The sequence below is a fragment of the Rhamphochromis sp. 'chilingali' genome (assembly GCF_963969265.1).
Source record: "Rhamphochromis sp. 'chilingali' genome assembly, chromosome: 8".
Taxonomy (NCBI): Eukaryota; Metazoa; Chordata; class Actinopteri; order Cichliformes; family Cichlidae; genus Rhamphochromis; species Rhamphochromis sp. 'chilingali'.
The window spans coordinates 26,010,900-26,032,701 of record NC_137935.1 but is presented as its reverse complement, the minus strand read 5'-3'; the positions used below and the strand labels follow the sequence as shown (position 1 = coordinate 26,032,701).

The 21,802-nt window shown below is 44.4% G+C and overlaps 1 protein-coding gene across 1 annotated transcript; it reads right to left on the bottom strand.

Annotated features, from left to right (window-relative positions):
- Nucleotides 1-1,615: 1,615 nt before the first annotated feature.
- On the bottom strand, nucleotides 1,616-21,066 carry tiparp (TCDD-inducible poly(ADP-ribose) polymerase). The gene is made up of 7 exons (XM_080888244.1): nucleotides 20,765-21,066; nucleotides 18,703-19,746; nucleotides 11,035-11,224; nucleotides 10,541-10,728; nucleotides 5,921-6,271; nucleotides 4,295-4,552; nucleotides 1,616-3,223 (listed from the first exon to the last, which is right to left on the bottom strand). Exons 2-7 carry the CDS (start codon nucleotides 19,719-19,721, stop codon nucleotides 3,034-3,036), a joined length of 2,196 nt encoding a protein of 731 aa, XP_080744370.1. The 5' UTR covers nucleotides 19,722-19,746; nucleotides 20,765-21,066; the 3' UTR covers nucleotides 1,616-3,033.
- Nucleotides 21,067-21,802: the final 736 nt, after the last annotated feature.

Below are 21,802 nucleotides of genomic sequence, written 5' to 3'. Positions count from 1 at the left end.
GCTGATTGCGGCGCAGAGAGGAGAGGGCGGGGCGGCGGGGGCAGCATCTAATAACCAACTCGCAAAGTAAAACAAAATAAAAATAAACCAACAAACACGAAAACACCAGACATTATGATACAGACTACAGAAGTTTAGAAAAAGAGAAAAGAAGAGGAGGAGAAACGAGCAAAAGATGCAGGTAAGCAGATGTGTCATTGGATAATGGCAGGTCATCCTGAAACAATCAGAATCAGAATACTTTATTAATCCCTAAGGAAATTATGTGAGTTACAGAAGAAATGGTAAAAATAGCAACAGTAACAGACTAAACTCCAAACAATACATTATGTTACAGATTTTAATATTAATTAGTCATTGTCAGTTGTTGATTCGTACTGTTCTCATTGTATGACGAATTATGATGGTTGTTTGGTAGCCGTTTGCATACTATGCATACTCTCTCTCTCTTCATATGTGTGTGTGTGTGTGTGTGTGTGTGTGTGTGTGTGTGTGTGTGTGTGTGTGTGTGTACAACAATTTTATGTTAATGTACAATCCTTAATATGCTTTGTGTGTGTGTGTGGGGTGAGGGCGCCAGAGGGAGTGTTCGCCCAGGGCGCCAAACTGGCTAGGACCGCCACTGACCAGATGAACATAACTACATTCATATTTTATCGAGCCGACAGTAGAAAAATAATGGTCTGAAACTAAACAGTTAGCTTGTGGCTCACAGGGATTACTTCAAATTGTTGCCATGTTTAAAAGCGCATCCACCAGCGTACAACTGTATAAATATAACAGAATAAAAGCTGCACAGGCCATGTTGTATCTTTAGAAGATAAAACAAATGCTTTTGTCTCAATACATCAAGCCAGTGTTTCTCCGTGGCAGTTAGAAGGATTATTGTTGACTTCACTGAACTGAAAAGAAGCTGAAGCATCGTGGATATAAAGCAATGCATTCTGACTTAAGATACAGCGCACTATTAATGAGCCACACTTTGTTTACTGGATTTTAGTGTATTTATAGTAAATCCAGCAACTGCACTTGACTGTCTTTGTATCTTATTTTCTTTTCTTTAGACTTTAGAATAGATCTGAGTTTGGTGAAAGTGTCAGCAGTCGTCTTCTGAGCTGAACTGATCGAGCGACGTTCCCATCGCTCCCAGAAGAGCAGTTTAGACATTTTTAGAAGAATGTTGAGTTAGGTGTAACTTCGCAAAGAACCAGTTTTAAATGATATCTTGAGACACTTTGTTACTAGCAGCTGTCACACAAACATCATTTCTCCCCCATTTCTTTAGTTGAATCTATGAAAAACTGGAACTGGACTGGACTGAAAATCAGTAGCAAAAGATGTGATGCAATGATGCCTTTAAATGTGAAACTTTGGGGTTTTATCCTCAATATGTAGGGCGGAGGTCAGGACAGCGATAGAGCCATCTGTAAAACACGGTGGAGGCTCTGTCATGGTTTGGGGCTACATTTCTGTCAGGGGTGTTGGAGCGCTTGTTAAAACTGATGTTTAGAATTATACAGATTTTGTTATATACAGAAATATCCAATAAAAACACCATTAGCACAAGTTACTAATGAATGATGCGATTTGAATAAAGCACAGGTTGACCAGTCAGTCATTTTCTCTTTTAGATTATTTTATTTAACCAATGTTACATTAAACTAACATAAATAAACATTTTTATGAACAAAAGGCACACAGTTCAAATATAAACAAAGAACGCCTGTACACCTTGTCTCAAAAACAAAAAGAAATTCTACCGTCTCTGAGCGACAGAGCAATCCGAGAGAGATGAGTTTCAAGGGGGTTTGTTGACAGAACGCTACAGCGCTGCCGCCGTTGCAGCAGCATTATGTCTCAGCATGACGTACACGCCTCAGCCCCTCAAAGGAGCCTAAGCGGTGGGCACAACAGCTAAAACGGCATCCGGGAGCAGCACTAGCTTCACGTGAATCCTCTGCCATGAGGTTAACAGTATGTGGAAAGTCCCTCTGAAACTCACATCCACCTCTGGTAAGAAGAGGCCACAAAATAAATGTCTGTTAAACTTAAAAGATTCATACACGCAGCACATATACTTGAAAATGGGCCGGAGGCTGGGTAAACACTTTAACAGGAGGGTCAGGGTTTCCAACAGCTTCTCTGTGGAAGCCTCTGATTGGTCTGTTGCAGCTTCCTCAAAATAATAATGTGGCCAGGTGGTCATTCACAGTACTGAGAGGACGCCAACTGTCTACTACAGCGTTTGTCCAGTGGGAACCACGATCATGTACAAGTCAAAATTACCCAATTAAATTTATTTATTTATATAAGCGCAGGTTCAGAACAACAGTCATCCCAAAGGCGCTTTATAATGTAAGGTAAGGACCCCACAGTATTACAGAGAGAAACCCAACAGGCTCTCGTCAGCAAGCACTTGGCAACAGCGGGGTGGAAGAACTCCCTTTTAACAGGAAGGGACCTCCATCAGAAGCAGGCTCAAGGAGGGGCAGCCAGGCTAGGCTAAGTGTGGGGGTGCGGGCTAGATTGGGTTTTACCTGCATCTGCTCCAAATAAGTACATTTCCTCTTTTTCCAAAGTGACGATAATCACTTGTCCACAGCAGACAAAGTGTGCTATACAAGTCCACTCAAGTCTGTTGCAGCTGTTTTCAGTTGTCATCCACCTCTGAACAGTAGATTAAAACAGGTGTGTCCTTTGCTAGTCCAGTTTCGTCCAGATGAATCCGGTCTGTTATTCCTTGATGCAGTCCAGGCTAGGTGGATCCAGCTGACTACAGACCGGGAACACCGAGTATTTGCAAACATTTTTTAGTCTGTTTCGACTGGTTTCACCTTCAGTTGGATTAAATTTAGTGTAACAAACCGATTACAATAGAGTCTGTTAAACCAAAGTGGACATATACTTTCTTTTTAATTCGTCTTAATTGTTATTTTAAAGTGGCTGTAGATGAGTAGATCCACTCATCTACAACCTGAACAGACTCTGCACATTAAGTGTTTGCAAATACAGACACCGCGTTGCAATCTTGGCTCAGACAGCGACTGTACTGGGCACCTCCTCATAGTGAATGATGAAGTAAGGGTAGCTCTGGTCATCATTGAAGATGACAAAGATCTGGGGGTCCATCCAGTTGTCCACGCAGGAGTCATAGAGGTCGCTAGAGGCGTCACGAGGGTTGATAGGTGGAGGCCGTCGCATAGAGGGATTTCCTACAGTATACCTGTGTGAAAACAAAGAGGAAAACAGAAAAGCTCAGTTAAGGAGCTGGGACTCTGGAGATACAAGATAATAATTTACCACACAGAAATCTAAATTTCAAGATTACAAGACTGCCGTATCTTTCGCCACACTTCATATAATACAGCATGTAGCGACTGTATGAAATGAAACTGTGCACTGTAGGCGGGTTGTTTTTCCTCGCTTAAATATTCATGTCAATCCCCAAAGACCCGTCATCCATCAGTCTCTGTGCTGCTTATTCGGGGATCATAAATAAGACAAAGGCAGCGGGTAGAGACGTGGAGTCTGTGTTGCTGTTCGGGTCTGACGCTTATGCCGTGGAACAGATTGGACCCAGGTTTACAGACAGAGTGTTGTTCCTAAACCGCCACACAATCCCCTGGGTGCACCACACACTCTGCTGCAGCAAAACAAAGCCGGCAACGTACGATGGGCACAGCCAAATCAGCTGTTTTACATGTGTGGCTCTACATTTGACTTGCATTTTAAAAGGAATTTGTGTAGCATGAGGATAGTATGACATGAAAGATGGTTTATGGAAAAGAACCTCCGGTTTCTCACGATCCAGATTGATGCCGATGTGTTCTGTAAATCGAAATGTAGAAGTACTCGAGCGTTTGCGAGAGACGGGGGTCAAAAAGGAAAAGTTGTTTATGCAGAGCCGTGCACTGGAGGGAACATACTTGTCAAACACTGCAAACGGTTCATTAGGGACGCTAAACCGCGCAAGCCAGCGATAAACCCAGGACACATAAGGCCTTGATTTAGCATTTACCAAACTATGTTCTTTCCGACCTCCTCTAAACCAAAGCAGATTTACATCTAGCTAAGATGTAAACGGGGAACAATTAAACAAAGCAAAGCACTGTGAGTGGTATAAGTGGGGGCCATTGCTTTAGAGGCACACAAATCACACGATTAAGCCAATATATTCCCAGCAATTTAACCCAAATGACATGTTATTTTTCCCCCTCCAGATAAATAAAACTCCACCCATAACTGGAGATGTTTTCTTATCAGTGTCCACACAAGCATGCACGCACACACCTACCTTCCAGTGAGGACTTTGGCCAGGAACATGCAGTGGACTCCTTTCGGCGAGCGTTTGGAGAAGTTGTGCGAGTAGACAGCTTTACGGGCAAAGTAGGATCCCTGTCCGAACATGGTGGCGTGTTTGCCACAGACTCGGGGGTCGAAGTTGTGCTTGCAGATGCCCTCCACCACGTCGGCCGAGGTGCCGTGGAAGAGGTGACGCTCGCTCAGCTGCCGGTCCCTCTCCGACATGCGCCGCGACATGTACTCCTTCTTCCTGTTGGAGCAGAGGAGGCGAAAGGGGATTTGTCAGCGATTCATTCATTTCAGAAAATAACACACAGACTGTATTGATGAGAAAATACGACTTAACACTAACTGTGACCACAACCTTGCGTGCACTGAAACTGTGGAAAAACGCAGCCCTGAATCTGGTTCTTGCGCAACGATCGGTACAGTGACGCTGTAACGCGCTGCTCATTTTGAAAGTGTTTCAGGCCAGAAAGGCTGTGACCCTGGCATGACCTCCCATGATCTCTCAGCTTGTTAGTGACGCGCGCACACACACACACACACACACACACACACACACACACACACACACACACACACACACACACACACACACACACACACACACACACACACTTAATTTCCAAATTTAGAAAAGAGGTGATAAACGCTCTCTTTTCACATGAACATTTCACAAGTCATTTGCGTGCAAATACACACACACGCACAAACAGACAAGCAAACAAGCAGTTATGGGTTTCCTGTCATAACCAGAGTGTGGGAAGAGGAACTCTACCGACATTCAGAGGGGGGGGGCAACACTTTCAAATTCAGTGACATGCACGCACAGAAACACACACCTTCAGTCATTTTGAAACCGTGTGGTACCCGTGTGGGAGAGTATAACTGTCACAGCTGATAGGCCTTGCCCTGCACTAATCACAGCGGTTAGCCCTGTGTGTTGAAGACAGGAACATCATCATCACCAAACATCTCTCCATCTGCTGTTTTCACACACCACTGCTGACTCGTTCTCACGAAGTCCCACACAGCTGCTCCCATTTGGCCTATTTTCTTTCTTTCTTTCTTACCTCCCCACTCTTTACATTTTTTTACATTAAACCTTTTTTTGATTATCGTTTCAGTCTTAAACGTTTTAGACTTCAATAACAGATATCTGAATAAAAAGGATTAACACCCAGTCTGCACCGCAACAGCAAAGTCTGTGAAACTACCACCGTACTCTGGTGCAACTTCAGCAACACTATGGGTTCATTATATAAAACACAGATCGTTGCTGTTAACATCAATACTTATTTTATGTCCTCAAGTGAGGTCAAATCTCTCGACTGTCAAAACAAGTTTTGAAACTCGTGCCTTTCTCATGACATCGTAGATGTTGATTATTTCAGCAGAGCTGTGCTCGACAACACAACCACACATGCATCAAATTCGAATGCCACAGCTTTCCCACAAAGCATGAAAAAAAAGAAGCTACATGCAAAAGAAATTAATACATGCAACCCTGCTAGCACACTTACTGACAGAAAAGTTTCCTGGTGTCATGGTTAAAGTTTGTAGGAATTATACATGATTAAAAGACATCTCTATAATAATCTGCTTCTCCTCTCACCTCTTATACTTCTCCCATAGGAAGGGGTTCTGCACACGTAGGATCTTGATGATCCTGAACTTGGTCTCCGAAACCGTCTTGTGGAACAGGCTGTACACCGTCCTGTAGCTGCGGTCTTCGCGGGAAACCGGCACCTGAAGGAAGTCCTGGCTCATGGTCATTGGCAACCACGTTTCAGGAAAAAGGCTGGGTGGGTTGGTGGTAGTTGGCGAGAGGGGATATGACGCAGGAAGGTCCATGGACAAAGAGGAGGAGGATGATGATAATGAGGAGGAGGAAGAGGATGATGAGCAGGATGAGGAAGAGGACGACGAACAGCTGAGAGGAGATAGAGAGAGGCCGCTCAAAGTCCTAAAACGAAAGAAAGAAAATGAAGCGTTAGATTTCTGACAGTAGTGTAAGAAATATCATTAATGGTTACTTATTTCCTATGTTAATAGCATATTTAGGGCATATACTGCACATTATATAGACAAATATATTTATATTCAGGACAAACCAAGCTACTGACAATAGGCTGTTTGATTATCAAACTGAATGGGATAAAAGACATTTTATGAATTTGCAAGTTGCTTGATCAGACAAAACAAACATTTATACACATCAGTTTTGGTTCTGGGAAGTTGTGATGAGGTTTACATGAAAAATATTCAGTGCAGCTCGAATTTCTATACTCAGATCTGCAGGCAAAGGGACGTTTTCGGTTTGTAGCCTGAGTACTACCGACCAATCACATATAAGAAAGCAGCTGTAGCTGTGTGCTAATTCTGTCACCTTGAATAAAGTATGATTCATTTCATTTTACATGCAATATAAAGTCATTAAAAATGTTACTAGGAAGTATTATGTAAGTTACGTCTAATTAGAGGGCAGTGAGATGATCTTACTCGCATGCAATCTTATAAATAACTAGACTACGCAATTTCTGGAGAAACTGTGGTGGGATTGTTGCTATGAGTGGACTCAATCTGTAGCTTGACTTCAGTGCAGCTAAAAAGCCAGAGATAAAGGGGTTGGCTAACAGAGTTGAAGAGAGATGGCTCATAAACACAAGTGTACTGTACCTGAGATAGCAGCTACCTGGTACATAATGGGATTACTCTGAGTGATCATAATAATTTCTGCCATACTGGTTTTGTATTCAAAGTGTAGTCACCCTCACTGTTCAGGGACATTTACCTTGCTGTAGTAAAGCTGTCCCTCCGCAGTACACAATCATTTTGTGCGTGGGAAAATATTTACAGTTAAAAAAAATAAAATATAAAAATGATTTCTGAAAAGTGTGTTGATGAGGATTACATAATATAGACAAAAAAGTGTCACCCTGAAAAACACCCCACACTGTACTTGAACCCTCGACCTTCAACATACAAGGGACAGAGTGAGAGGTAACTTAGCCCCTAAGCCACTGGGGAATGTGTGACACAGGAGGGGCTCTCACCAACTTCAATTGTTTTGAAGTATGGTCTGTTTACAAAAAAAAAGACAACAAAAAATATCAATAAACTGCTCATAGTTGAGAATCCGCATTATGAAAAGGCCTCCACACGATGCTCAGAAAGACCGGACAACTGTGACTGGATCAGAAGCGCCGATTACTCTGATCAAGTGTGCTTCACAGAGGGATGATAGCTGCTGCCCTTTATTGAAACCTCATCTCTTTTCATCTGCCTTTATCCATGCCTGCTGAAGGTCAGTGAGAGCAGCTTTGGAGGAATTTACAGCAACCAAACCATCACCTAATGGCACCCCAGCACACTCCCCATCTCTCCACCTTCCTATAGCTGTGCTCCCATATGCCTACAATCAATACCCCCCCCCCCCTCCCCCCATACACACACCCAAAAATCCCCAAGAGTGAAACAAAACTGCCCGCCTGCCTGCCGCAGTGGACTAGCATTTCCACGAGCGCGCTCTCTAAAAATCATCTGCCACTGACTGTCAACAATGACATCACCGCACAGGGGAGCGGAGCAGCTCCTCAGCAGCCGTCAGCCATCACCGACCAAACAAAACAACAGGACTGCGCGAAAATGAAACCCAGACACCAAACAAGACAACAGGGAGGCGAAGTGAAGCAGAGACAGGAGCGAGAACAAGACACGAGGGGGGGGAAATAAAATGCCCATTGTGGAGCTGTCAAAAAGTGACAAAAAAAGAAAACTATTACGTCTGGCATTTGAGTCGGTAACAGTAGTTTGGCTGTCAAGTTATCGCCCTCCAAGTGTAAATGCTGTTAGTGCTATCAGCCATAAGAAAGTGAGTGTGTGTGTGTGTGTGTGTGTGTGTGCGCGCGTTGTCAGGAGACTGTGATCAGAGTGACTCTAAGTCGGTGCGACAGTTTTTCTCATCTCCTTTCTCTCTCTCTCTCTCGCTTATCTTGTCTGTCCGGTCTCGATCTCTCCCCCCTCCTCCCTGAAATCGATGTCCCTATTCCCTGTGTGCTTTGAAGAGATCACAGACAGCCTGCTGCAGAAAACAAGTGTGAAATGAAAAGGGACAGATAACACGAGAATGATGGACTTGGGGGAGAGAAAAGAGTGAGGAAAAAAAGAAAAGGAGGAAGATTAGGGGCAGATAACAAGGGGGGGAGAGAGGGGAGGAGATGGCTGAAAATAACACCGGCAGAGCAGAAAGAGATGACAGAAGGAAGGCGGGGGGAGAGCGGTGGGGAGGGGAGTGAGGGGGGAGAGTGCCAATCAAGCTAATGACCTCAACCTCCAAGCCCAAGCACAGATTGTTCCTGATAGACACACACACAGACACACACACGCCAACAAACTGTTTCAGGTCACTCGAAAGGACACCGGACGGACTGACAGCCATTCCTTTGCACAAATAAAATTCCCATTTTATTGGATCGCCTGGCTAGAAGCTTTTTTTTTCTTTTTTGGTGCCCATTGTGTGACTGTGATCAGATAAAGTAATTAACTGAAGCTCACACACACACCAAATGGATGACAACGTCCCATAACAAGTCACTCAATCCAAATTCCAGCTCCCCACAGGAACATTTCACACTCCTTCACTCACCAACTCCACTCTGCTGTGCACCCAGTCTGGAAACCATTTAGACCTCATTCACTTCCTCAGCTGTGCTCTGCGTCTCCCTCCTTCTCCCTCTCTCTCTCTTTTCCTTCTCTCCTTTTCTCCCTCCATCTCCTGCTCTCCATTTTGTCTTCCCCTGCCTGTCAGGGCCCCGGTAGGAACAGCTCGTTCTAGCGTTCGCTCTGTGTGGGAAACTGGCAGGACACCGCTACAGCAGCCTGCTCGGCAAAGGAAGTGAAAGATTCTGCAAATGGGGTGAAATGACTCCACTTGTTTCCAATCTGGTATTACTTGTTTCAAAAATAAGACCCGAGTGCTGCAAGCCAGATCACTTCACTGCTATAAGGACAGGAAGTTGACTGAGCTAAAGAAAGAATTTATTTATTTTTTTTAAAAGAAAAGAGGGGAAAGAAACGCATTAGAAAAGGTTCGCTAGATCTGGAGCGCTAATGTTTTGCTTCTTTTCACCCTTTCCTTGATTTCTGCCTCTGCCCCGTCTCTCGACTTGACTCGTCTGTTCTCGTTTGCCTCCTTTATCTCATTTTCCCGTCCATCTGCTTCGCTCTGCACAGGACATCTCCCCGTGTCCCAGTGACTCTGTTTGACGTGCCAAAAATCTGTGCCGTGGTAAAGATGGGGTTTGAGTTTAGCTCAGGCTGCCAGTGTGCAGCAGAAAAGATAAAATGTGAATACAGTGTTCAGTATTCAACGCTGACTGTGACATTAACATCATGTACCGACCTCTGTGTGCCTGCAGCGTCTCCAAACTACAAATTCAGGATGTTCAGAGAACACAGAGAGCCACAAGAAGATGGCGTGTCAGATACTCAAGAATCAACTTTGTATGCGAGTGACTTTGCACATGTTGCCAGGGACTTTTTTTGTGTTGAACGCAGAACTTTGTTCTAGAAGTCAGTGTTGCTTCATGTGTAAAAATACTAAATGTTCTCTGATCTAAGTGCTAAACGATTTAGACAGCTCTGCTGGAAAGTACAAAGGCAAGCCAGCAGGGAAAAACAGAAAAGCAAGGCTATTAATCTAGTTAATGACTGCTACCTTTCAAACGAGAACTGCTACTGTTAATTAGTACCAATACTAAGCTCTGGAAAAAGTCGTTTTCTGGCATTACTTACTATAAGGCTGGGTGTATCTTGGCAATAGTCATTATGTGATTAACAGCTTTGGCCTCAGATGCAGTCCTTTATTTAAAGTCTGCATCACAACAACCGTCACATTAGGTAGTTCAGAACAGCCACCATACTGGGTGTATCACTCCGCCCAATCTAAACTAAGCCTAATGCCCGCGCAGAGTACAATACAGTTCCTATGAATACAGTAACACGTTCACAAAAACGAGTCTCTGCTTACATTACTGCAAGTGATGCTCTGAGAGCAAATCCACTAAGTCACTGTGGAGACATCTCAGCTGTGTTGTTGTTTATCTACTCGAGCCATGTCTTCACCATGGCCAAAACCTCAACCTCTGGATCCAGCTTTAGCTCTATTAGTGCTCACCTCCTAACCACAAAAGCAAAGCTGTAGTTAGATCTAATATCAGCCATGTTTACTTACTGTAGGTGTGGTGTGAGAATCACGGAGGACATGAACATGGGCCGCTTCTTGATCTGACGTCGAAACCCGAAGACTGCGTTCTGCTGGAAGCCCTCCCTGATGTTGAGGATATACTGGTTCTGGAGCGTAATGAACCTCACCTCCTTAAGACCTCTCGAACTCGCCTCCTCTATGAGCTTAACCACAGGCTGTGGAGCAGAAGGAAAGGGAGGGAAAACACATTTGTTTACCATTTTCTGCAGGTAACTTCTGCATTTTTCCATTTTACCTGTAAATCAAATGTGGCCATTGCAAAGACGATAAATAAAAGGTCACACATGGATAAAAAGCTGTGTTACAAAAGCAAGTAGTTTGTGTACATGAGAGCTGTTTTTCTAAATCCACCCCATCACTGGACAATTGATTAATGTGGGCGAAGCTAATGTGTCTGGCATCTTGTTCGCAGAGCCTGAATGCACCCGAACACACACAAATAAATGCACCGAATGGCTCACCTCGGAGTATTCCCTCCAGCCAAAATTGTCTCTGCAGTAGTACTTCCACACTGTGTGACAGCTGGGGGTGGGGTTTGGGTTCATCGCAGGCAGGGGTAGAGGGCTGGGGGGGGTGCTCAGTCGTCGGACGCAGTCAAACTCGAGGTCGCACACTCGCATCGTCCCAAAGTCTAGGGCAAACACTCGACCCCTGCAACACAAGGTTTGAAGTCATTAGAATAACTACGTAGCTAAGCGCTGCAGTCAGCAATGCACATTAACCCGGACGGCTAGCACGCAGGGCTGTGGAGTGATGACCTTGTTGTTAAATAGTCACAGTTTATATTTCCATTAGAAGCTGTGCTACAAAGCACGAAGCTGTTGATGGAACGTTAACTTAATCCGTGAGCCCTGGAGCAGGATGATCAAACCTCTACTTAGTCACTTATACTGAGCTGCATAGGGTGTAAATTTAAAGTAAATGACTTACAAATGAAAAACAGAAAGCCATACATGACAACTGTGCTTCAAAGTGCCCTTGAGCAAGTTACTAGGATTAACTTTACTTTGACTTCCCCATGGAACCAGCTCATGGGAACAGCTCTCTCATTATGTACAACGATGGCTGACATTGCTTTCAAATCTTTACAGTAAGTAACCAAATAGCTGCCTAGCAAATTTTATATTATATAAAAAGATAGGTTAGCCCTTCCAAATCAAAACATCAGTAAACATCAACAAAGAAAATACCAGAACATTAAAAAAAAAAAAAGTTAACCAAACAAATTTAAAAATGTGAGTTTTTAGTTGTTTTGTTCTGTGTGTGTGTTTTTTAAAGAGATCACCGAGTCCACAGATCTAAGGCTCTCAGACTCTGTAGCTCTCTCAGAGGGAGAGAGCTACAGAGTCTGAGAGCCAATGTTGAAAAAGCTGTGTCCTTTTCAGCCTCATATGATAAGCAGCCAGCAGGCCCTGATCACATGACCTCAGGGACCTGCTGGGGACATAAGAATGTAAAAGTTCACTGATGTAAGCTGGTGCTTGTCCATCTACAGCTCTAAAAGTCAGAACCACAGTCTTAAAATGAATTCTGCATTCAGTGGGGAGTTAGTGCAGCTGCAGACGATTCGGGGAGTTTTTGCTTTGACAAGTGAACAATGAATTACAATAATCTAGACATGATGATAATAATGATAATACTCCAGCCCCTGCTCTAAAGCCTTGCTATTTCGAGTAGCAAACAATCAGGTTAACCTACAGAATAATGATCTAGTAGCTGTAGGTGGTCAGTGAATGCACTTCAGCATAGTACAGTAGAGTTACCATCTGCCAAAAAAATAAATAGGGGAAACACATAATCTTTTCACGCCCATACAACCTCGCCTTAACCCCTCTCTGTCCCAACACACGCGGGTCAAAAACACTGTTGCGTGCATGTCTGAGTGTGTGCATGTGCATCAGTCGCACTGCATTAGTCCTCCCTCGAGCCTCCGGCAAATCCTTTCTGGGTCAGACATACCACTTACATAAATGTGGCCAAACACACTGGCGTGCTATGGCAAGGACACACATATACACGATCTATACAAATATTTAACACACTAAACATGCACATGACACTACAGCCATAGAAGCGGGCACATTGCATGATGATGTTAATGGTCTCATTGATATTAGTGAGAAGCTAAGTGAATGTAACGTGAAAATGTTAGACTGTGTGTGTGTTACTTTAAAAAAAGTACACTACACAGTTTAGAGGTTTCCCACTGAAAAACAGAGAAGTGGAGCAGCAGCAGTAGCAGTAGCGCTGAAACCTCCTTATAAGTTCAACAGCCTGAAGCGGTGAAACCTCGTATTATAATGGCCGAAGAGAAAACAAGTCTTCAGTTTCATCCACTAAGTGCAGGTACTGGCTGCTGGGGTTACTGGCAAACACACCAGTGTCTCACAGGAAGGTGATAATGAGAGGTCCCGTCTCGTTTTTTGAAAACTCGCATAAACACTGACTCAAATGGTAGTTACATACCCTAAATTTACATCTGTATTTCTGCAAAGTCATACCGCGAACACATCTCTGGAATAGGAAGTGAAATGAGAGTTCATTTAGAGAGCACGTGCAGAAACAAAACAGTAACTGAAGAGTGAGTCACTGATAATCAGATCACCTGATTACCAGAAACACACAGAGAGAAGGTGCAGATAATCCCTGCGACTTTCTGAATTCTTCTCAACTAACGCAGACGCATTTCAGTTTAAAATGGGAAAAAAACAAAACAAAAAAAATGAATAGCTGTATTAATGTGAAAATGAAAGGCAGAAATGGAAGAGAAAAACAGAACAACAATGAAAAAAGGTGCAAGGGAGTGATGATACAAAAATAAATAAATCTGATTTTCACTGATGCTGATCTTTAGTTTCACCCTGTCCTGCACCTGTGCGCTCTCCTGTGACATGTTTTCATGGTATCGCCTGTGACGGTATGTAATGATGACACGTGTGTGTGTGTGTGTGTGGCTGACTAACAAACCATGCACAAGTGTTATGAGAAAATGAACTTGAGCTTTCCATCCTACCTCACTCATTACCACAGTGTCGTTACTGATATGTTTTCATTTAAAAGCATGCTTGTTATATTTACGCCTCAGGTCTGCTCTACTCTGGTCTAGTAGGACCTCTAAAAAGACTGACCCAGTTCTGCCTCCATCTCACTCTACCCCTTCCAACCATGTGTCCTACTTCACTACATCCATGAACCTCCTGTGAGGTCTTATTTTCCTCCTCCGACCAGTATTTCCACCATCTCCACAAACCACCTCAGCCTTGCTTTTTCAACCTTATCATTTCAACATAAAACACTGATTGGAAATTTTAAAAAAGGATGTAGCCTCTGTATCTACCTCTCACACATCCTACTCTCTCCCTCCCCGCTGCACATTCAGACAAATACTGGAGTCTCCGGAGTTGATTATTTCCAATTCCTTTCATATAGCCCCTTCCTCCCCATCTAGTTTGCCCCATTTTAAAAATAAAATTCCAGCAGTTAAATTAAGTGAACTGAGATTTGGTAAGATGGCCAATCAAGAGTTGGATAGTGACCCAAAGCACGCCCACTCTAGCAGAGTCAAAGACCATGCTGGAAATGCGGGGCTTCTCCCACTTTTCTCCCAAGGTGCACCCAAAAGGAAAGGAACTTGTACCGAGCAGCTCCCAACACTACAAGCAGGCAAGGCGATGGAAAAAGGACAGCGGCTCCTAAGGAATAGGCCTATAGCACACACACCTTCAAACTTTCTCATGACTACACACCAAAGGACCCACATTCCAACATCAGTCATGCTATTGTGAACATCACACACTGGAGGAACACTCGTCTATGTACGTACACACACACATTCTTTGGACAGATTCATGTACGTACACGCAAAACTTCATCCAGTCACGCCCAGATAACTCAGTCAGTCAAGCAAATCTGCTGACGAACACTTCTTTTACACACACACACACACACACACACACACACACACACACACACACACACACACAGAACCTTGATGTCACGTACTAGTGTTATTTCCTTGTATTCACAATCCAGTTATCTATTTAAATAGGCTTCATTTGTTCCTGTTTTTTTAGCTTTACAGGCAGTGAACACACAACAAAGTCACACACACGCACACACAGAACAGGAAGAAGTGCACACTCGCGTCACCTGCACGTCCTGGATTTTTCCAGTATGAGTGTATCTGTCCACATAATTGAGCTCATAGCTCAGGGTGTCCTCTCTCAGTCCTTTAAGCCTCTCTTTTGAAAATATTAAAGGTGCCCAGCCTATAAAGAATGTGAGGCTTTAAAAAAAGATGAAAAAGGGGGAAGATAAGCAAATGAGTTTGGAATTTAAATCAACACTTAATTAACACTTGAGGGAGGAGAGAAGACCAGAGAAAGAAAAACTGTTTGAAATCACGGGGAAAAGGATTCTGCTTGAGAGCACTGGGACATCTCTCCCACCTCTTTGGGGCCCTTCAGGGAAAAGTAAGGAATAAAGAAAAGGAGCGAGACAGAGGAATAAAAGGGAAGAAAATGGGCACGTCAAGGAAATGTAGAAGACAAAAAAATTAAATCTGGTGTGGAATTATTATGAACAAAAAATAATTAAATAAAAGGAGGTGGAGCTGGAATTTAAAAAAAAAAAAAAAATGGAGGCAGACTCTTGAGTAATGAGAGGCAGAGCGACACAGACCTCGCCCCTCTGATTCATGGCGTGATCTGTCTGACACATTATATCCACACAAACACACATCCAGTCTGACTATCTTGATACTGCCTCTACTCTCACAAACAAACACAGCTCACTTAGACACAATCATCCTTGATTTTCTGAGATTCATGAAACACATCTAGGTAACACAGAATCCCCTGTGATAGAAACACAAAGACACACTCACACACACCTTGGTGTCAGGTTGCTCTGTCCTTGGCGCTCAGTGACTCTTTATGCCAGTTAATAACAAGCAAAGCTTTTATCACATGGTTAATCAAAAAAAGGCCTGTCTTCATGACTGACGCGCGCACACACACACACGCGCGCGCGCACACACGCGCGCACACACACACACAGCAAGATGTCAAGTGCTAAAGTTCCTCCTTAAACAGATATTACAGGAAAAAGTTTGTATTTTGTTGTAAGTAACAGTTGTCACACAATCAGCTTGTAAAGTGAACACTATTCCTCACTCTCTCACACACACACACACACACACACACACGGCAGCACAAATGAACAACTGTACGGTGCAGGATTATTACAGTATAAGTTTTAGAAGCGATGACTGTGACATTCCTCCTCACTGCTGAGTTCATGACTAAGACGGGTTAACGGGACTTCCATTCCTGCTTATCATACGGATGGGATTAACCTGTGTTATGGATCACACACACACACACACACACACACACACACACACACACACACACACACACACACACACGGGAACAGCTCAGCACAGAACACACACTCACACGCCCTGTAGTAGGCCATGCAAAACATAATCAGATGGAGATATACAAAAGCAGTCGTGCATTTTCTTTCCTGCCACACACACGCGCGCGCGGCCAAAGGCCGAATGGGCCTGTGTCTCCATACCGACGGCAGAGCTTGTTAAGTCATCTGCTCCTCTTTATACTGCTAACGATGTTATCATTTGGCTGCCGTAACCACGGTGACGCCTTCCACCCTGTGTGTGCGTGTGGCTGCTTGCGTGCATGAAAAGACAAGCTGGGTTGCATCTCTAAAGAAAGACGATCAAAAGAGCTCTCACACACACCCAATGCTACACAAAGCTTTGAGCAGTTGGCTGAATGAGCTGATTTGTGTCGACGCTGCACGGCTAACCGACTTTCCCCCAGTTTGTGTGTCATCACTCGGCAGGCTGCTCCGCTTTCAGAGCCCCCAACCGATATTAAAGTTTGCCCATAGTGCACATAATCGAATCTGCCAGAGACGAGCTTATTTACGGTCCTTACCTGTGGTGTAAATAAAATCTATAATGGCCCACCTTAGAAAAATAAAAAGATCAAAACAAAACAAAAAAACCCCCAAAAAACCAAAAACCCAGAAACTGGCCACTGTTTACTTCTTGCCGATAAAAAGCTAAACACGCAAGAAAATGACTTATCTGGGATCATGTGAAAATGTTTTACGTTGTGTTTTCATTCAACCATCCACAAACAGTCAAACCTGTTTTAAGGGTCAGGGTTGGAGAATTCCTTTTTAGCCAAACTAAAAATGTATCCTCTGCTACTTGGGTATATTCACTTAAAAAATGGCAAAGATATATTAATAAATTAGCTTTTAACAAAACTCCAGTCATCAGAAGATACACCAGCATCAGACTAAAAAAGAAAACTGACTGAAATGCCTCAAAGTTGTTTTTTTTTATGTAAAGAAAAACAAAAACAGTCATTACAGGATTATTCATATGATACAGAATTTCCACATATACACATTGAAAATGTGCTGGTAAAAAGTTTCTGTCGTTTCTGGTTTCCACTGCAGTTTCAGTCAAGTGAGCCAGATGGCCCTGTCTTACTGTATGAGACACACTCAAAAGGCCTCTGAAGAATCTGGGTTGACACCACCAGGTGCATATCCTGTTTGTGGAGCAATATGCTCTTTGCATAGTTTCAGCTGAAAACATGAGTCAACAAGTCAAACACACACACACAAAAGTTGGTGCACACCTCAAACACATAGGTGCTTAAAGGGCTTTAAATGTGAGTGGGGGTGTGGATAGGGTTAATGCCTTAAGATTACACTATACTGACATAAAGTGCACTTGTAATTAGATCCACATGACATGAAAATGAGGGGGGGCCTCTAACTCGCAAACACTGCAGAAGAGATTGAAAGCTTAGGGTCAAACATGTGTACAAGTACCCTTTGTGTGTGTGACAGTGTGAATGTACTTGCATACAGTACAGTTTCACAGGAAGCAGTAGATGCTCCTTTGTGTCACCCCAATGGGGGCGAGGGAGAAAAAGACGTTTATCTCCGTCTGCTAAAAGGCGAGCGTGAGAGCACTGCGAGTCACTTTGCTTCCCTGTGCAGTTTATTCGTGCGAGTGTTTGCGTGCCAAGCAGTGCGTGTGTGAGTGTGGGTGCGAGTGTACACAGTGACACGCACGCTTATGACCGAGGGAAGAAGAGAGCTGCCAAGTGCGTTTGTGTCACTGACCGCACAAGGCTGCTGGGGGTCACGCAAGTTCACGGCTTTCTGCAACGAGTGCTATAAAAAAAAAAAGAAAGAAAGAAAAGAAAAAGCCTCGCTTTTGACGGCTTTCTGGCCAATCACAGATCTGGGTTTGGAAGAAGGGAAGTGCAGGAAATAGATAACCGATATCAGGGCCATGCCTACACAAGGGCGTGATAGCTGTTCAAATAAAGAGATACAGTAAATGCAGGTGACACATTAACTAGAAGGACACACGGACCATGTGCATTATAAAGCTGTGAAAGCAACAGTCAGCATTGGGAGGAGCAGTCACTTGTCTGCAGTCCATCATCCACGCATGTACAGAACAGCTGTGCAGTGTTTTCAGTTTGTCACCGGTGGCAAAACCAAAGAGGAAACTCAGGTCTACAGTTTCCAACACTCTGAACCAGAAGTGGCTTAGACTATCACTTGCATGCAGCCTATCAGATTACTGCACCATTGTTGCTATGTCACAAATACCCATCGATCTAACAAACAGTCCTTTCAGCAGCATGTTCAACACCAAATGGACTGGGGTGGTGGCAGTATTCTCCAATTTCAGCCCCGCTTATACAGAATGAGGATTTGGGTTAAAACTTGAAACGGTTTAATTGTCCACTTATATTGGAAATATTATAATTTATATGAAAACAATTGTCAGGAATAAAGAGAAATGCTGAAGGGTGATACTCTTGGGGCATGAATTGTGGTTTCACTTCCTACTTTCAATTGACTGAATGCAAAGTGAATTGTCCCATCACCCACAGACACAGATGGCAAAGATCCAACCAAAAAAAAACCAAAAACAAAACAGAAATACTTTGATGCTGCTTCCCTCTGTAGCAGGGGTCCTGTATCTAACCAGGGAGTTTGTAGCACACATGCTACTGATTAACACAGAGTACAGGTTGCAGTAAACACTACAGCGGGATACTTACTGATACTTTAGCCTGACTTGCTCATTGTCAGGGTTGCAGTACAGTCTCTCCAGCTGTTCCTGGGAGTCATCTGCTATGCTCTGCCAGGTCTGGCTGCTGCTCTTGCGGATCTGCCAGTGGTAGGGCAGGACGGTGTGGTGGTGGGCACAGTCATTGCCATAAACGCACAGTCCCTGGAGGAAATCCACACAAATGTCCACTGAGTCTGACTGGTGTGTGTGATATTGGAGCTGAGTGAGCAGCTCAAAAACCAGATCCAGTGAGGCCTCTTCACTTTTGTCCTGAAATAGCACTCCTTTGTCAGGCTGCAGGAGGAGGGGGTCCGAGATTCCAGTGCAGTCTTTGACTGGAGGATTTGTTGCCCCAGAGGTTAGGAGGTCGTTGCTTTTGATTGCCCCCTCCTGGTGTGGAGGAACCTGGGGTGCAACTATGGGAGGTATATCCCTGCTGGGAGCTGTTATTGTCACCGCGCTACCAGACTCCCTGAGGCCCGGTTTCAGCTGGAAGCAGTTGGGGGAAGAATCGCTGATCTTAGGTCGCTCCCCTCGCCGAACAGTCTCATCCAGCTCCGTAGTAGTATCGGCTATTTCCACATCAACGTCCTGGGTGATCAACCCAGGCACACCGGCCCCAGCGGTGGCATTGTCAGCGGTGCCCCGGTCTTTGAGGCACACCTGGCCCAGGCAGTTCTGTTTCACTACAGCCGCTGCGCACAAATTCCCCGGAGTCCGGCCCGGCTGGTTCCGGGGAACAAACACCCCATCCCCGGAGACCAGCGTATCTGTGCTCAGCAAAGTAGTCAGTATAGGATCCTCCAGGGCTCGGTGGAGGCATTTGGCATCCAATTTCCTTTGTTTCTTCTTGAAATAAGGTTTCACCAGAGGTATTTTGTCCGAGAGCCCCACAATCTGTTGCTCCGTGAAATCTTCCCCTTCGTCCATATTCAAACTCACATCCAGGGTGATCCCGGTCGGCACACCATCTGTGGATTTCTGGAGAATGTGCAAAGTTTTGTCCATGAGCTTCTGTGAAAGCCCGTCAGTCCTGGGAGAAGGAGAAAGAGAAGAGAAAGAGGTAGTCATCAAAGACAACACCTATAATCCTTTAAGCCTAGTTTCCAAGGTGAAGTCATCCTAGCGCATAAAGAAATGATTAATAGTCTGTGTCGCTCGGACGAGGTATTAGCCCATATCATAAACTCATCTTTTCTTTCCTGGAAAGGAAAACCCTCACCCTCTATATACCGAAACGAAACCAGTTCACCCCCCTCCCTCCGCAGACCAAAACTGCTCTGGTCCCAGAATGACCCAGCACATGTTACACCACCATCATCATCATCATCTGCGGTCATTATAAACCCGTCCTTATAGGAATATTACAGGAACAGCCTGTTATACAGAGTCTCGTTAGTGAAGCAGCTTAGTGCAGTCAACAGGCCAACTGAAGCGGAAAAATATTACCTAATCCTACAGCAGGGAACTTGGGCTCCAGCCTCAGATTAATCATAAAAAAAAACGAGAACATATAATTGCAGTGTCTTATGCTTTTTCCTCCTCCTCCTTCTTGTGCCTTTCTTTGGTGTGCTGCTAACGTCATTCCTGCAATTACAGCTGCGTATCCGAACGGGAGCGATAAAATCATCAATTGTAACAAAACCTCCCTCTCCCGGGACGGTGTATTTTGATCACGGGAGTCCGATACGCGGCCCCTGCCGTCTACGTGCCGCTCACACGTCGCTGCTCGAGCAACTTTGCACGTACGCTTTACAGCTGACAAATACACACACAGTCCCATATATACACACAGAGACACACACGGCACCGCAAATGCCGAGCAGCGACAAAAGACAAGCGGGACACCCCGGAGACTTGTTTCAGCGCTCCGCTACACAAACGGCAGCTCTCGTCGTTCTTTAAGCAGAAACACTTGATCAGCAGACCAGGGGCTCTGCGGGCTGTCCGTGTGAGAGAAACACACAGAGAAGCACTGCAGCATGCCCAGCTTCCCCACAGGACAGCCCGCAGAGCCCCGGGTCTCTCACACCGAGGCGACAAAACCCTACCTGCGCGATAATGTCCGCCCCACTCCCCCCCGGTCTCGACGCTCTTTGGTGGGTAAAATCCAGTGCACTCATCGGAGAAGCTCCGGGGATAATAGTATCCGTGTCCGGGGCTAGACTGTTGTCCGGTTCGGTTGCTCTCGTCCTTCTGTTGTCCCCGACGCGTTCATACTACGTCTCTATTTCATGGTGTCTCCCTTTCTTTGTATCCTTCTGCCGGATAGGAAAAGACGACTGAGAACAGAAGAGAGGAACGCACAGCTGTGGCGAGAGACGCTCTAACTGACTGCCCTCTCTCCCATCTTTGCACAACCTGGCCCCGCCCCCGTAACCTGTCAGAGGCGGGGTCTCCTCAAAGGAAGGCTGGGCTTCGGCTCGAAGGGAGGCGGGGCCGGAAACGCAGCATGAGAGTGTGGGGAAACCTCAGCGACCCCGGAAGTAGGTTTCTAAAAACAAACAAGCATTAACATACTGTTAAAGTTAATTGCAGCTCTTTGATGGAAAAATAATTAAATAATTTAGATGTATCCATTCCAAGTAAAACTAGTAGATTAATGGTTTAGGTAAAAAAAAAACTATATACTATATGAAAAGTGCTTTGGTAGGTTGCTGTAGTGAGTTTTGGAGCTATATTCTAAACCCACAAACCAAAACATTTCTATTTCTCCTTATTTTGCGGTTGTTTTAATTACCACAGCTGTGAAATAGTATTCTCCCTCTTGCTGATTTCACTGATTTCATTCTTTCTTACAGTGTGTGTCTTTCTGTCTGTCTTGTCTGTCTCTTTTCTTCACATTTATCACCCTTACATGTTTTAGATCAACAAACAAATTTATTAAGAGAAAAAAAGGTATCCAAACTAACCTGGCCCCATAAACCTAATAACTGATTGTGTCAGCAATAACTTTCACAGCAAGAACTGTGATAACTGGCAATGAGTCTTTCACATCTTTTTGGCCCACTCATCTTTGTAGAATTGATCAGACTCATTGGAGGGTTTTTGAGCATGAACAGCCCGTTTGAGTAAGTGCGAAAGCATCG